Here is a 16749-nt window from a genome sequence, read left to right as displayed (position 1 = left end):
CAAAACCTGACAAAACCGTGTAAAACTCATTTGTAAAACTGAGTGTTTTGCAATTTGTGAATATACAGCAGGATACAAGGGATAGGAGTTGAACTGAAAGAAGATCACACTGTTTTGTTTTGGTGATTAAATCGAATATATATATTACTCAATATATATTACAATAATCTTATGTTTTAAAACAATGATTATGTTGATTGAAAATTGTATGATATTGTAAAAAAAAAAAAAAAAATTAATTGTAATGAAAGCATGAGTTCAGTTTTAAAAGAATGACTAGCGATGTTACAAGTATGATCCGTTTGGATTTTTTACTAAGAGTTTTTAAAATATACACCATACTTGTGAAAGTACACCTGTTTAATTGCTTGGGAACACAAATTGCTAATCAGTCAATCACATGGCAGCAACTCAATGCATTTAGGCATCTAGATGAGGAGAAGATGACTTGGGTTTAACTTGGATTGGGATTTAAGTGACTTTGAATGTGGAATGGTTGTTGGTGCCAGATGGGCTGGTTTGAGGATTTCAAAAACTGCTGATCTACTGGGATTTTCACACACAACCATGAGTCTCAATTTCTTCCGAAACATTCAGATGGTAGGGTTAGAATTTGCCGTAAAGAACATGAAAGGATGGATCCATCATGCCTTGTCTCAATGGTTAATGCTGGTGGTGGTGGTGTATTGGTGTGGGGGATATTTTCTTGGCACACTTTGGGCCCCTTAGTAACAACTGAGCATCATTTAAACTGCACAACCTACCTGAATATTGTTGCTGACCATGTCCATCCCTTTATAACTGCAGTGTACCCATCTTCTGATGGCCTCTTCCAGCAGCATAATGCACCATGTCACAAAGCTCAAATAATCTCAGAATGGTTTCTTAAACATGACAGTGAGTTCACTTTACTCAAATGGCCTCCACAGTCACCAGATCTCAATCGAATAGAGCAGCTTTGGGATGTGGTGGAATGGGAGATTCGCATCATGGAAGTGCAGCCGACATATCTGAAGCAACTGCGTGATGCTATCATGTCAATATGGACCAAAATCTCTGAGGAATGTTTTCTATCACCTTGTTGAATCTATGCCATGAAGAATTAAAGAATTAAGGCAGTTCTGAAGGTAAAAGTGGGTCCAACCAGGTACTAGCAAGTTGTGGCCAGTGAGTGTTTTATATATATATATATATATATATATATATATATATATATATATATATATATATATATATATATGGTGAAATGGGACAACAGTTTAAAAGTGTGATACAGATGAAAACTTTGGCTACAGTCAAAAACGAGCAACTGCTGTTCCATACAGAAACGCTAGATGGAGACAACCTCACATGACAGACGCTGCAAAATGCCACAGAAGTTTACAATCATAATACTGTCAGGTCTATTACAACCGAATAAGATTAAAATTCTACAGAAGCGGTTTTTTTCATAAATATTGATAGGATCTAAAAATGAGAGGTAATTAATATCTGGTTTACAATTAAAAATTATAAATCAAACATATGTGATAAAATCCTATAAGATATTGACGAATCTCTCTGCGAATTTGCGAGTAACGTAGTGAAAAATACGCGTCGCAAACAGTTTTTGCAAGTTTTTTTTCTTTGTTCCTGTCTGTGTCTTTAAACTGAGACTGTCTGTGCAGTCGCTATTAATCATGTAACGTTACTCGTCTAGTCCCACCTCTTCTTCCTGCAGGCAGCAGCAGCACTGAGAGAGAGAGAGAGAGAGAGACCGAGAGCAGATCCAGTCTGATCATGAGAAGTGACGGACAGCGATGCCAGTGGCAACCCTGCGAGAGTACAGCGTGTCTCTGAGAAATACGGACGCTTGAGAGAATAACAGGGCTAATTTCCGATACCTTTTTTGGATACATAAATCTGTGTTTACAAGGGATCCTCAGTCATAATTTTCCATTTAAATGGCATGAAACGCGGATGTCAATAGATGTTTGAAGTGCACATGGATGTTTCAGCTCTGCATTTTTGTGTTTATGGAGAACCTTGTGTGTCTGTTCAAGAACAGCTGAGTAAGTGTTTATCAGATGTTGAGATGATGTTCTGCATGTACACAGGACAAATTCAGATGTTGGATATGAAGTAATAAATCAGCATGGCTTTGGGTGTATTCTTACAAACAAGTGATTTTAACATGTAATTCTTTTTTTTCACAACTAAAAAAAGTAAACCAGCAGTAAGCAATCATGGTAGAACCCGCTGGCTTTGTGGAAGCGTGGAAAGCTCAGTTCCCGGACTCAGATCCTCCTGAGATGTCTTTGAACTCTGTTGGAGACATTGAGAAGGAGCTGGAGAAATGCAGAGACTCTATTAGGCGTCTGGAGATGGAAGTGAACAAGGAGCGTTTTCGAATGATCTACCTGCAAACGCTTCTAGCCAAGGAGCGGAGAAGTCATGACTCAAAGCGATGGGGCTTCGGTAGGGTCTCACAAGGTGAGCATAAGCCAGCATCCATGGATGAGAACCATCAGAAAGCCGATGGAAGCAGGTGTCTCCCAGCCAAACTAAAGCACACAACCGCAGCAGAGGAGAGTCATGAGTCTCATCCTTGCGCTAAGGTGGTGGGACGTGATATCTCAGACTTGGACAGGCAGAAAAGCAGAGATGGAGAAGTTGACGGGATGTCTCCATACAAAAACAGGAGCATTGAAGCTCCCCTAAGGCCCATTGCTGGACGTGGACCTGCGCTCCATGAGGTGGATGGCATTCCAGAGTCTCCACCAAAAGAGAAGGTCACCACGGGGTTGGGAGTTGCTGCGCTTCGGTCAAACTTTGAAAGTATCAGAAGAGCCAATTCTCAAACATCTGGTGAAGGCAAAAGCGAGAGGCCTTACTACGTCAACATGGAGTACCATCAGGAGAAAGGTCTTGTTCGTGTCAATGATAGAGACGTCTCAGAGAAGATAAGTAGTCTGGGAAGTCAAGCTATACAGATGGAACGAAAGAGGTCTTTGCATTCTGTCCCGGATAATCTTTCAACTGCTTTTGGGGACGTCCGTAAACCAGAGCGTTCTCATGAAAGAGCTATGGAGAGCGGCTACAACTGTGAGTACGAGGAGCCTGATCTAAACCTTGGGTTCCTTAAGGACAGTTCTTTAAGGCTTGATGGAAGAAGAGCAACTCTGCAGAACTGGCACCAGTCAGACTGTCAGCCCTATACAACTGTTTATGTGGGGGGCATTATGGGAGACGGAGAGCACCTGCACTTGACCTGGCCCAGACGGTCTTACTCGCCTGGGAGTTTTGAGGATGGATACACACCGGATTGCAGCTCCAATGAAAACCTGACGTCCAGCGAAGAAGACTTCTCCTCAGGGCAGTCGAGCCACGTGTCCCCGAGCCCCACCGCCTACCGAATGTACAGAGAGAAGAGCCGCTCTCCATCCCAGCACTCACAGCAGTCTTTTGAGAGTGGCAGCCCTCCTACCCCACAGTCCCAGAAGCGTCTCAAGCAGCACCTCGCGCTCTCCGACACCAGTGTTGTTGGTGTCCGCAAGATCAGGCCTGCTGAAGGAAGCTCCAACAACTTCGGCAACAGTTTCCATGGAGATCTGGGTAAGATAATATTCTTGCAGTGTTTACTTTTGTATGTACTGTAATGTTTGATTAGTGGGACGTTAATAGGATTTCACTGTCCCGCAGTGAGAGTATAACAAAAAAAGGCACAAAAATTCATTATAATGACATTTGATGCCAATTATTGGTCAATTATCTTTACTTGTGCAACCCATTTAACATGTATCTGATTTAGTTTGTTAAGTATCTCTCTATTCCAACTTACCTCCTCATACACATGATATATTTCATGCATAAAGACCAGTTTATATTGTATGAGGAAAACTATTGAAGAATAGTTTTGATTTGAAAAAGAGTTGGCTTTTAATGTTGTCGCTGAACTAAATCCCAAACAAATTTTAAGACATTATCTAGAAAATTTGTACTTCGTATTAACTGTTTTTTAAAATATTACTAAAAAATCAGGGCAAAAATTTAATAATTGTGATTAATCTTATGAACCAGCCCTTAGAAAGCAGAATGAAACCGTACTAACATCAAATTGGTAAATGTGTTATAAAATTATAACATTTAAAATATTAATTAGTATGATGCGTCAAAAAGTTAACTTTGATCTAAGAATATGTTTTATAAAAACCCCTTGACTATGATATAAATCGAAGCAAATCCATAATGTTTTGTGTTTATTTTTCCAACTACATTTCTAGCATTCTACTGTCTTTCTTCTTTGTGTTTGCTCTCCATGAGGTTTCTCCCTGTCCTTATCTCACTGTCATGATATGATTTATCTGATCTGCAGCATTTTAGGCCAAAAATGGCCTGAGGCAGTGCAGTCACTCACTCTCTGTCCACTCAGAGCATTTATGCATCAGTTCACATTAGTAGTGTTGTCCTGTCTAGGGATAATGAAGCTAAAGGGGTCATCTAGCATGGTGGACTTAGCAAAGCTTTTTGTTGGGGGAGGGGTGAAAGGCTAATTACAAGAAACAAACTAAGAGGGAAACTGAAGATGTCACTGACTAAACGATCAGACATCTGTGGTTATATTGCTTTGAATGGAAGCACAAAGAATGGTTCTTCATTGTGAATGCGAGCTATAATGCATTTGAATGTATCGTCACAATGCAAATGGTATGTATTGTAGCCATTCAGACTGGTTTTCGTCTTGAATTGTGAGTCGTCACAATACAATGAAGAGATGTTGTCTGTAGCAAAGTGTCAGTTTGAAGCAGTCTCACACTCACCCTTTAACAGTTTCATTTTCACAATCACCCACACTCATTGGTTGAACATGCAGCAAATGGTGTATCAACTTGAACACTCAGACTTTATTTGGAGTCCCAGAGACCCCAGTGATGTATAAGAAATGTTTCTTGAGCCCAAAATTAGCATATGAAATTGATTTCTGAAGGATCTTGTGACACTGATGAGTAGAGTAATGGCTGCTGAATTTCATCTTTGCATTACCATAATATATTTTTGAAATATCGTTTTGAAATATATTCAAATAGAGAACAGTTATTTTACTGAAAAAATGTAATCTTTTTTGTATTTACTTTGCATTACAGCCTACAGTTGGAGACTGTCTTAATGTCTTGTGAAATAGTCAATCAGACACTAACTCTTGTTAACTCGTAAGTGCAGTTTTGACAAAAATGAAAGAAACTGAGAGAAGACTTCAGAGCCAAGAGCAGATATCTCTCCTTTCAAGCAGAAAAGAGCTCATCGGCTCAGTCCAAGCTCTAGTTACGTAAGCAGGCAGAGAGAGCGCAGACCTGCAAGCTCAGCACGTCACAAACAAATTACAAGTGATCAGTGTAAAGTTGCGTTTCCACGACAGGATCGTAATTCACACCAGTGGGAAGTGCAGCCGTTCATCAGGCTGTCTCTAAGCTTTCTCCAAATTCTTTTCTGCAATCTTAATCTAATGCCCTCGAGCTGTTCAAAAACTGCACTTTCGAGTCTTGCAAGATAGTTTAAAACGGTAAGATCCGTTACCCTGAAAGAGAGTGATCAGAGAGTGTGATTTGCAGATTTTTGTCCTGGAAAATCTCAGTCACGCTCACCTAGTTCCCCCCCAGGTGTAAACATCGGCAGGCACTGCAGCCACGTGTGCTTGTCAAACAAGAACATGCTGCGCCACAGTCTGTGGTAACTGCCCTGATATTTCTTGGAAAAAAAAAATTCCTCAAAGCAGCATTTTAATATGTATTGTGAAATTACTGCTACCTCTATAAGCAACATACATTGTATGTAGTCACGCAGGTGGCTGATACATGCCAGAGGTTATTTTGCAATGAGGAAAAGACATCTTTATGGAAATCCATTGAGGTAACACCCACAATAAAAAAAATTCCTTAGTCCTCTTCTGTGGTAAAACGGTTATATTTCACTCATGTTTCAGAATCGATCGATCATACGTGTTGTGCTTGAAATGGATTGAATTAAAAGTCACCCTTTAGAAACAGACCGTTGCTGGCAGACAATCTAATCCTGCCTGTATTATTAAAATAAACAGTCCTTTGTTAAAGTCCTCACAAGACTCTTTTAAGTTCACTGTGCATGATGGCTTGGGCTAAAAAAAAAAGTCTGGCTGGAAGATACAGGTTCTTTTCAGGCTTGTAGGTTTTGCATGGCAGGGTTGGGAACATTTCAGGAATTAAAGAAGTGGCTACCTTTCAGTTCCTGAGTATGAATTTGAGTCTGTAACTCTATCTACCTGTCTGTCTGTCTGTCTGTCCGTCTGAATTTCTTTAAATTTCACTTCATTGTAATTCCCAATTCGAATTTCCATAAAAGTATTGAAATTCTTTATACCGTTTGTTACCTCAATTCAAACTGAAATTTAGAATGCATTACATTTTGAATGGCGCGCAACCTTTTTGGAACCCTTTGCAAACATAATCTCTTCACATTCAGGAAGGCTTTGGAAATGTTGAGAGGTATTTGCTGGCTGTCCTTCTTGTTGTTTTTCTGTTTTATCATCTGCCAGAGCCCATAAATTCAAAGAAAGCCTCAACATCAGAAATACCGCTCATACAACATCAAACGTGCACCATGTGTGCCTAAAGCCTGACAGCAGCAGCAACCGCTGCATGGAATTTGCTTCTTTTCAAACGGTCTACTTATGTGGTCCGTTAAGCTGTAATTTTGCACATCTAATGCCCCGAGACACCCTAACTGGACCTGTTTGTTTGTGTGTCACCTGTTGTCTTGTGGGTTGGACTGTGTTAACGGGGGCAGGGTGAGGCCAGGCTAGCACGGGTCTCAGAGAGCCCTGCACCACCATCACCAGCTGCAGGGGAAAGAGCACATCTTTATCACTACTGTCACTTTGATGGGAGGAGCTTCCCACTCTGATTCACACAAACACACAGTAGTGTGTTATTTTATGCAGCACAGATGTAAACCCATATATTGGAAGAAAAAGTCACAACATTTATACCCATTTATATTCCTGGAGGAATTAGCTGAGTTCTGCCTGGGCTTAAAGACCTCATGGAATGATTTGACAAGGTCTTCTTTCCTGTAATAAAACAGGAAGTTTTGAAAGGAAATATTGAAAGGCTTATCCTTTTTTCCCTTTTTTGAGTGTCAACTTTTAGTAGTATGTTAGATAAAATAACCCTACAGTCTGTTATGTTAAAGAGGAACACCTACAAAAGGAAAAAAAAAACATTACCTCAACCAACAGACATGATTGACTCAAGTCTGAAAATTGCTGTTGGTGTGCCACCAAAAAAGCCTCTTCCTTTTCACACAATGTTTGCTTATTTCATGAATTCAGAATATTATCTTGATTACAGAGGACAATGTCAGGGACGGAAAGAGGCTCTGTTGGCAAAAGTAAACAGCATCATCATGAAACTATTTCAGTGGTGTTGTAACTTCAGATGAACACGGAAGAACTTGCTTTTTTAGGGTTTGCAATCAGTATTTTTCTGGCTTCCTGTAGACTCTGTTGGGGTTTTAATTGTTTTAAAATTGGTTCCCAACCCCTTCATAATATGGGTATCTTAGATGAAACAGGATATTCAACATGAATTATAATGTTCTAAAGTTTGGACACAGTATAAGGTTTTTTTTTTTTTTTTTTGGAAATTAATACTTTTATTTAGCAATGGCACATTAAATTAATCAAGAGTGACATTAGAGACATTTATGAAATTAAAATTCTGTATATGTTGAACTTGCTATAAAAATCAAGGTTTCCACTTAAATATGAAGTAGCACGACTGTTTTCAAGAAGGATCACATGACACTGACGGCTGAAGTAATGAGGGTGAAAATTCAGCTTTCTTATTGCAATGATAAATTACATTTTAAAATATAGAAAACGGGTATTTAAAATTGTAATAATATTTCACAATATTACTATTCTTACTGTATTTTTGATTAAATAAATACATCATTGAGAGACTTCTTTCATCAATATTACATATACTAAACCCAAACTTTTGAATGGTAGTGTATGTAGAGTGGCACTTGATTTTATCCATCAGGAACTGATTGCACCTTTTCAGGCCTGAATGCAGGTTTTCAGTCCTGAAACTTGTGTCTTTTTTAAGTGAGACTGAGAACATGTATTAAGAATGTAAAATTATTATTATTATTTTTACTTTCATGTTTTTATTGGGATTCTAAATTATCAGCATGAATTCAAGGCGTCATCAAATAATCAATTATCAGAACTTTGCTGGAAACACAATCTACTACAAGACTTAGCCTATAGTTTATATTTATACGTCAGGCTTTTGAGGAACGTTTATTTGTACATTTGTACAATTAAAAAAAACGGAACTTTATGCTGATAATATCAAGCAGACAAGACCGTAAAAATCCAAAATTGAACTTTCCACTGTTCCTCTGCTGTGTGCCCTGATCCCCCTCTGGGGCTTACCCAGCTTTCCTGCTGGGACTGAATGGGCCTTCTGTGCTCCTTCCCTAAAGTGTTTATGGAATGTCTCAGCTGCTTGAGAAGTGTGGTAAATACATGGCTAATGAAAAGTAAAGTGGCCCCTGAGCACAGGCACTGGCCCCTGGGGGCTGTTGCGCAGTCATGTGTGTGGAAAGTGGTTGGTGTAAAGTGCAGCCTGGAGGTCAGATACTGTTCATCACTTATAAGATATAGGATATTTTTTTGTGGTGTTATGATAAAGTTCCTTATGTTAATGCTAGGCATGTGATATACTGCCATTATTGGTTACTGTTGATGCCCTCTGCTCTGTGTTTGTACTATGAAAGAATATTTCTGCTTGTTAAGGAAGAAATTTCCAAGTGATCGAAAAAAAGTCAAAGTTTTGTAAAATATAGCAATGTTTATCATAATCAGTTATTGTCGCTTATATTTTCTTGTTTTAGATTATTTAAGTCACAATTTAGGGCCCTGATGTGTGTTGTTGGCTGTGTTCACAGTGTTACAGAAGTAGAGACTTGGACATTTATTAAGCTGTGATAAAGCCTGTTCCCACTCGGATCTGTTTAATGAGATCTGCTTTTCTCCACCTATCTGGTAATTAAAGAGAATTTAATGGCTGTGGTCTGGTCACTTTGATTCATCCTCCTCCATAATGTCAGCAGACGATGGGCGATGGAGGTTTTTTGATGAAGCTTGAGGGAAATGGCCATCAGCCAAACCAGCCGGTGGTGTGTGGTTAAACACATGCGCTCCTCGGGTCCAGCAGTAGTGCCACCCTTTCCCAGGACCTGAGTTTTTATTTTGATTCAGTATGTGGATGGGATTTGCTTATAAAGTTCACTTGGGAACTTGAAACAGTTGAGTAAATCTGGCCTGTACTCCATCCCTTTCCACAGTGCGAAATAAGCAGAAACGTTTCACTGCTGATTTATTGAAGGCTTAAGTTTTTGAATACCGCAGAATCTTTAGTTGCCATGCCAGCCGCTGGTTTAATGGTCTTGCCAATGCTTAATTGCTTAGATGGTCGGTTTAGATATTAAAATGTTGGTCAGACGTTATTGCACAGAAAAGCATTTGAAAGTAACAATAAGAGAGCCAAACTTTGCCAACAGGCTGCGTTTGATAGGACCGTGTTCTTTTCCTTCAGAAGGACAGAGAGATGCGTATTAATAGTCCTGCAGAAAGCCATTGCTATTTTAATTCCTTTTTATGAATATTAGGCACAGCTCTGCTTTTCCACTCCCTAAACTGTCTCGAGCCAGACATTAGGGTGACACAGAATTACTAAGAGCATTTTATGCTAGGAAAAAGAAATCATATTTGCTGGTTGTCCTATGCTGATACTATATACAGTACATAAGGCATCCCATTTATCGACCAGCTGCTATTTTTCCTCCTGAATCAATCTAAATGTTGTATTGACTCCTCCGCTGGCTGTCCTAAGTGAATTGCCTTTGACGGAGGCTATTCTTTAGTTGCCTCTCGTAGCCTTGCATATGTGTCTGCGTGACTTTCTGGTAAAATCCATTTCCACTCTCACCCGCATGACCGCCTGCCTCCCCGGTGACTGTGCTGTCGAGAGCTCCATTGATTTACTGGAGAAGCAAATCCTTTTAACACCACGGCACTTTTCTCCCTACTCTCAGAGGCATCTCCTGAAATCGATGTGTGTGGAGTGAAGGCCAGTGGCCCCATTGTTAACCCGTCCCGATCAGGAGCTGGATTCAGGTGTCACTCGCTTTATCTGCCGGCTGAGTGTTGTCCCAGAAGGGGACAGGGACCAGATATTTGGGTATTTTAAAACCTAAGTTTAAAAAACTTGCATGAATAGTAGCAAAGTTCATGTTTTGATTGATATTAAAATCGCTTATAAATAGATATAGTGGGATAGAGTGAAGGATAGAAGGATAGAATGAAGCATAGAAAGAACAAATGATAGATAGATCAATTGTTTTGATGTCAAAAATAGAGAAATACCAGACAATTTCAAAATAGCTTTCTTGCATTGGCAGGTTTTATGAGCTGATTTTTGTTACCCATTGTTGTACAATTACTGAAAACTTTTCTGAAATATAATTTTAGACTTTGTTTCCAAAATGTTTCCCATCATCCATTTTAGAAATGTACTTATTGTTTTATTCCGGCACTGTGACTATGCCACCTTCCCCCATTGTCATTCAATTATGAATAATGTCAGTTATGAAAACGGCTCAATTTAGCAAGTCCAGACATTTAGTCTGAGTCAGTGAGTGAAGTGCGGAGATGTTTACAATTCCTGCTTACAAAGAAAGACATGAAGGGGGCCGTTCCCACAGACCTGTCATCATGGAATCTACAGAACCCTACTGAGTGTTTATTACAGACTGGGGTGTTAAAGCGATCCAAATAAATGCATTCTGTCCTCCCACATTTACCTGGGCCTGCTGTTAGCCTTTTAATATCATAATGTGAAGAATGATGATTGAGAGTGTCCAGGATTGAGAAGTTCATATTAAAACGAATGGGCTTTCATCATTCCTGCATTCTATTTTTATGGAATTTGTGAGCTATATTAAGAAATACCTCTTTCTATCATTGACATTCTCACATCCAGTTGTGCCATTTTAGTTTTTTTAGAGGGAAGGCTTGACACGTCGAATGAAAGATGAAGAAAAGTGACCTGAACTAGAAATACTGTAGTTCCAGTAAATTAAATCAAATAGGTAATGACTAACCAAACATTTCCCGAACTTTAGAAAAGTTTATTTTCTGTTGACTTTGAATAGTTTACTAACCTTAATTGGTGATCAGTTTTTCGTTTTTAGGGGAACTTATTTTTTTAGGTTCCCACTGACGTTTCGGATTCAGGTCCAAAACGGGAGGAAGAAGAGTAACATAATGAAATGACATTGATATTTGACCTGCTTCCTCTGTGTGTGTATATATGCTTGTTCCTTTTCAATTGTTTCTTTTGCAGGATGCCAAAGTATTTTTCGACTTTGTGAACCCAAGAAAAATGGCAAAAAAATCCAAATGGAGACTTGAAAAAGCACTGAATCTGTGTCGATATCTTATCTGTGATGTTGCTTTGGTGTTGATGTGACGTTGTAGTCGGTGTGTCATAAACAGGAAGTTGCTTTATCCAAAATAGTAACAGTTAAATGGTTGTCAGTGCACTGAAGAGCTTTATCCTGCCTGCTATATTTAGATCGTCTCCCTTCTGAAGGGAAAATGGTCCACCGGTTTCGCTTTGAGGTGTTACGGAAACTTAAAATACAATAACCACATGTTCCAGATAAAACTTCTGATACACACACATAGGCCACATCCTTTGTTTCATGTGTTGGATTTACATGTGAACTTGCCAAAAATGATATGTTCACACAACAGATATGTCCTGTTTACCTCCGGTTTCCTCTTAGGGGTCCATATGCACCCATAAAGAGGAAGATTACAGCATGATCTGTATCCATCTTCATGCTCTTCATGCTGCTGGCATCATAATTGTGAATCGTGGTGTTTGTATTTGTGATTTAAATAATGGAACAGGTTAAAAAATCAGTTAGACAATTTGTTAATGAACGAATTGTATAAATTAGAAGCATATATATGTGACCTTGGACCACAAAACCAGTCGATGGGGTATATTTGTAGCAATAGCCAAAAATACATTGTATGGGTCAATATTATTGATTTTTCTTTTATGCCAAAAATCATTAGGACATTAAGTAAAGATCATGTTCCTTGAAGATTTTTTTGTACATTTCCTACTGTAAATATATCAAAACCAAATTTTTGTTTAGTACTTATGACTGGATTTGTGGTCCAGAGTCACATATAGAATATGTATGGAAATATATAATTTATGATTTTTTTAAATATATTTTTATATTTAAATGATTTTATATCATATAAAAATAATTATATACACACACACACACGTATGGATGTTTTGTATTAGATATGCTTGATCTTATTATTGACCTTCTACACAGAAACATTTTCACTATGGATTTTTCCGATCATCTAAAACAGCCTTGGATAAACTTTGATCCTCAAGTTAGAGAAGATATTATGAGCAGCTGGTTATGTTAGAGTAGATCAGTGAATCCGATCTTGAGATGGACTGTTCCTAGCCTTACACATCTGGCGCTTTCCACTCCCTTTGGGATCACATTCAAACACACGGATTAAGAAGATCTGTGTGTGGTTTGTGAGTGTGTGTGAGCACGTATTGCTGCAAGGAAAAAGACTAAGAGTGGGGCGACTTATTTAGGTATTATCGCAGGATAGAGATGCTGATGTTGCGTCATGACCGTTTAATCTGCCTCGTGTTGAACTGTGTGATGCATTTGCATTCTCTGCCAGCAGAAACCGAAACATCTGCGCTCGGTTGCCCTGTTCATTGCTAACCAGAGGATTGTGATTTTAGGTTCAGGAGTCAAAGCTCTCTGTTAGTGTCTTGACCATTTGTAGATTTAAATATCAGTATATAATAGCTTTGAGTATTCGTCATTTTCTCAGTTATTATTGTTTCCTTCCAAGGAAACGGGGTCGTTTTTACCGCTTTGTTCCACCGAAGACTTTTTAAGACTTCCTGGTTGTGTCTGTGAGGCTGTTTGACAGTGTGACATGAGAATTGCAGTGGATGGGCAAGTGTAGACATGAAATTGCTCCAAGGAATTCTTCCCTTTCGAAGCCTTTGACTGGTGAACTTTATTATGTTGAAAGGATAATGAATTAATAGCATTTTAATCATTATTAGGACTGTCAATGTTTTTAGTGGGGCTTATTCATTCATCAATCTGTTTATTGATTTATTGATGATACAGTTTTCATAATTTATAAGCATTTTCATATTCCTCAGTTTATAGCCTAGGTGTTTCAACGTGTGAATGTGTGTTTTTGTTGGAAAGTTGACCTTGGATCAAATGTGTGCGTTTCCTCTGTACAGACATCCCTGCACACTTCCTCAATTACTGATTCACAGTCATAGTGACCAGTGAGTCTGTTCCACACACATATTTCCATAGGAAGATTAACTTTTTTGGACACCAATTTTAAGACCATGTTTTTGTGCATTCTACGCATTGCACATCGCATATATTTTGGCTAAAATATGTATGGAATAATAAATATAAAGGGATTATATATATTTTTTTCCTTTACAAAACTACGGTACTGTTCTGAAGTCTGTAAGATATATATATACACTAAATACACTAAAAACTGCAATATTGAGAAACATTACTACTTTTCAATATAACTGTTTTTATGTCATTTATTCCTGTGATAACAAAGCTGAATTTTCAGCATCATTACTCCAGTCTTCAGTGTCACATGATCCTTCAGATCCTTCATATCATTCTAATATGCTGATTTGCTGCTCAAGAAACATTTCTTATTATTATGATCAGTGTTGAAAACAGTTGTGCTGCTAAATATTCTTGTGGAAACTGGGGGATTCTTTGATGAATAGAAAGTTCAAAAGAACAGAATTTATGTGCAATTCAGTTCTACGGTCACTTCGATTTAATGCATCCATGCTGAATAAAATTAGTAATTCCTTTCAAAAACATTTGAACGGTAGTGCATTTGCACACACAGGAGAAATACCATTAGGATGATTATATGGATGCCCTTGTACCAAACACATCCATTTCCACATTCTATGTGGCCTTGGTGTTAGCCACAGGAATTGTTTTGCTCAAAAGCTCAATGCTAGTGGCCAATCACAAAGTAACACATGATGCCCTTTGGCATGGCTCTTCCTTCTACAAGACAGCAGTGGCCTCGCTCTCTCACTGTTTTTTGCTATCTTTCTCTGTAATCCCCTACCTCTTTCTCCTGCTCTATTTGTTCGACTATGTCTGTTATTCCATCTTTTTTAGGAGGCTACATGCCAGGCCACTCAGCAAGGCTGCCTTCATGCTTCCGGTGTCCTCTCTTTTCTGTTTCTCTCAGGATGAGGTGATTTAACTCCCATCTTTGTCCCCTCTTAATGTCCTCATACACAATATAAACCTGTTGACTGCTGAATTAATTAAGCCACGAGACACTACTTGTTATCCTGTGCAGTTCTGACTAGTGAACATCAATTCTGGGTGATGTTCTTTTCACCTTTTTTTCATCAAAATCCCTTTTTCTGCTGTTAATCTCAAAGCCAACAAACTCTCAATATTTCAAAGTCTTTTGGGCTATTTCTGTATATATAAGTGGTTGTTTTGGGGATGATATGAGTGTACAGGCCTGTCCTGTAGGTGTGTGGGAGTGGAAACTAGGTGGTGTGAAATTCAAAGCCTCATCTTCTCCCTCTTCACAACTGTATGCAACATTGGCAGACATTGACGGCGACATTGAGCCTTTTTTTTTAGCCTGTTTGAAAAAAATGATGATAAAAATAAATAGCTGTGATAAAGATCTAGAGGAAAAGAATAATTTAAATGATCATTTACATGTTAACATTTAACAATAATATTAATTCCATTTATATAATAATATCAATATCTCACTTTATAAACATGTATAATTTCTAAATATTTCAAATATTTTAAGTTTTAATGTACATTAAAGTATTAGAAGTGAAGTTAACGGTAAGAAATTATATATTTATAATAAGCATTAACCTGTTATTAAATGCTGTAAAAGTTGTTCACTGTTAGTTCATGATTATTAATGCTTATTTTAATGTGTTACAAAGTTAATTATTAGTATAATATATTTACGCTATAATATTATTTAAGGTCTAACTTTATGAAGTAATGTTTTCAATAGCATATTTATTTTGCTGTTGTTTTGAAATTATTGAAATTTGATTCAGGGGTATTGCTTCTGGCTACTGAAATTTTAGTACTGTGACAACTTTAGTTTAAATGTACTGTGTACAGAGCAAGAGCTGAGTGGATTTCACTGTTGATGATCCTGACTGTATACGTGTGCATATGTGTATGTATGTATGCATGCGTTTTGCGTACATCTAGATAGCTTTTTGACTGTAGCATCAGACTTCGTCTTAGCTGAGCTGATCAGGACACCAGATAAGATGAGCACATAGTTGATATGTTTGTGTCTGGACGTCTCACCGGTGCTGAGCTGTTCACAGACTGCAGGAAATGAATGGCTGATTTTGGACAACTTACTCTATAAATACAGACAGAGGGATTCTTCATGTCTCAACTCATTGCAGTCTGTGAATCACAGCTGATGTGAATGATAACCAACTCCACTTCCCACTTTTAAAGGGGTCATATGATGCGATTTTTAAATTTTTCTTTCTCTTTGGAGTGTTACAAGCTCTTAGTGCATAAAGAAGATCTGTAAAGTTGCAAAGATATTCTTTATCAAAGTTAAGATTCAGCCATGCCCTCCTATAACGGTTCGTTCTGACACGCCCCCACATGTCTACCTCATGATGTGGGACGATTTACATAACGCCTCCCAAATGTTCAAGAAGGCTTAACTTTTATTCTTGCTGTTACCGCCAGTGCCATGTTGTGGAGATTCTGTGTGTTTCGTTGTGAAAGTCAAGCTACTTTGTTTGGCCTTCCAAAAGAGGACACAACTAGAAATCAGGGGTTAAGTTGTATTTACAAAACTGTTCTAGAACAGTTCAACACAAATATTCAGATATGTGATGTGTTTTTTACTGAGGAAGAGGACTGTTCCCTGGAAGAGTAGCCTACAATGCCTGTGTCTATAAAGAGGGGCAGTTCCAAATTTGCCAGGACAGTCTCGCTCTTCTGACTCTTAGTACGTTTACATATTTAAAGAATTTGCCACTGATGATTCATACGGGAGTTGTGAAGAAAATGTAGAGAAGCACTTGTTGTTTGTTGTTTCTTCGATCACAAATGCTGACATGGTTTTATGTTTACGCAGCGTGATATGCAACATGTAAAAAGACAGTATAAGTCATTATAATCAGTAATTATGTGCCCACTGGATGCAACAAATGCCTCGTTTGTAAAGGGTTTTATTGGTTTTGTCTCGTCGCGCAGGTGCATGGCATCACAGTATTGTAAGGGGCGTAACATTTCCGGCACTGGATAGCTGGCCAATTAATGTACAGCTTGCTTTTCAGAACGATGAGCTTTATAAAGATTGACGCGTTTCAGAAAGGTGGGGCATAGAGGAGCAACAATAATGTACAGTATGTGGAAAATGTTTTTTTTTTTTTTTTTTTTTTTTTTTTTTACCTTAAACCACATAAAAATATTGCACTACACCAATCACACAAAATAATGTTCTTTTTAACAACCTCGTATGACCCCTCTAATTCTCTTTCTCTTGGTTAGTAT

The 16749-nt window shown here is 38.2% G+C and overlaps 1 protein-coding gene across 2 annotated transcripts in view; it reads left to right on the top strand.

The window, feature by feature from the left end:
• The first annotated feature begins 1704 nt into the window (after nt 1-1704).
• LOC132114472 (breakpoint cluster region protein-like) overlaps nt 1705-16749 on the top strand; it is a 37649-nt gene continuing 22604 nt past the window's right edge. For both annotated transcript variants that reach the window (XM_059522607.1, XM_059522606.1), the window contains exon 1: nt 1705-3594. In XM_059522607.1, the coding sequence (XP_059378590.1) occupies nt 2226-3594 (1369 nt within the window). In that variant the 5' untranslated portion in view covers nt 1705-2225. The remainder of the gene's footprint in view (nt 3595-16749) is intronic.

The sequence above is a fragment of the Carassius carassius genome, chromosome 34, assembly GCF_963082965.1.
Source record: "Carassius carassius chromosome 34, fCarCar2.1, whole genome shotgun sequence".
In the NCBI taxonomy this organism is placed as follows: domain Eukaryota; kingdom Metazoa; phylum Chordata; class Actinopteri; order Cypriniformes; family Cyprinidae; genus Carassius; species Carassius carassius.
Note: the sequence above shows the minus strand (reverse complement) of the source record. Positions and strands in the feature narration are given on the sequence as shown.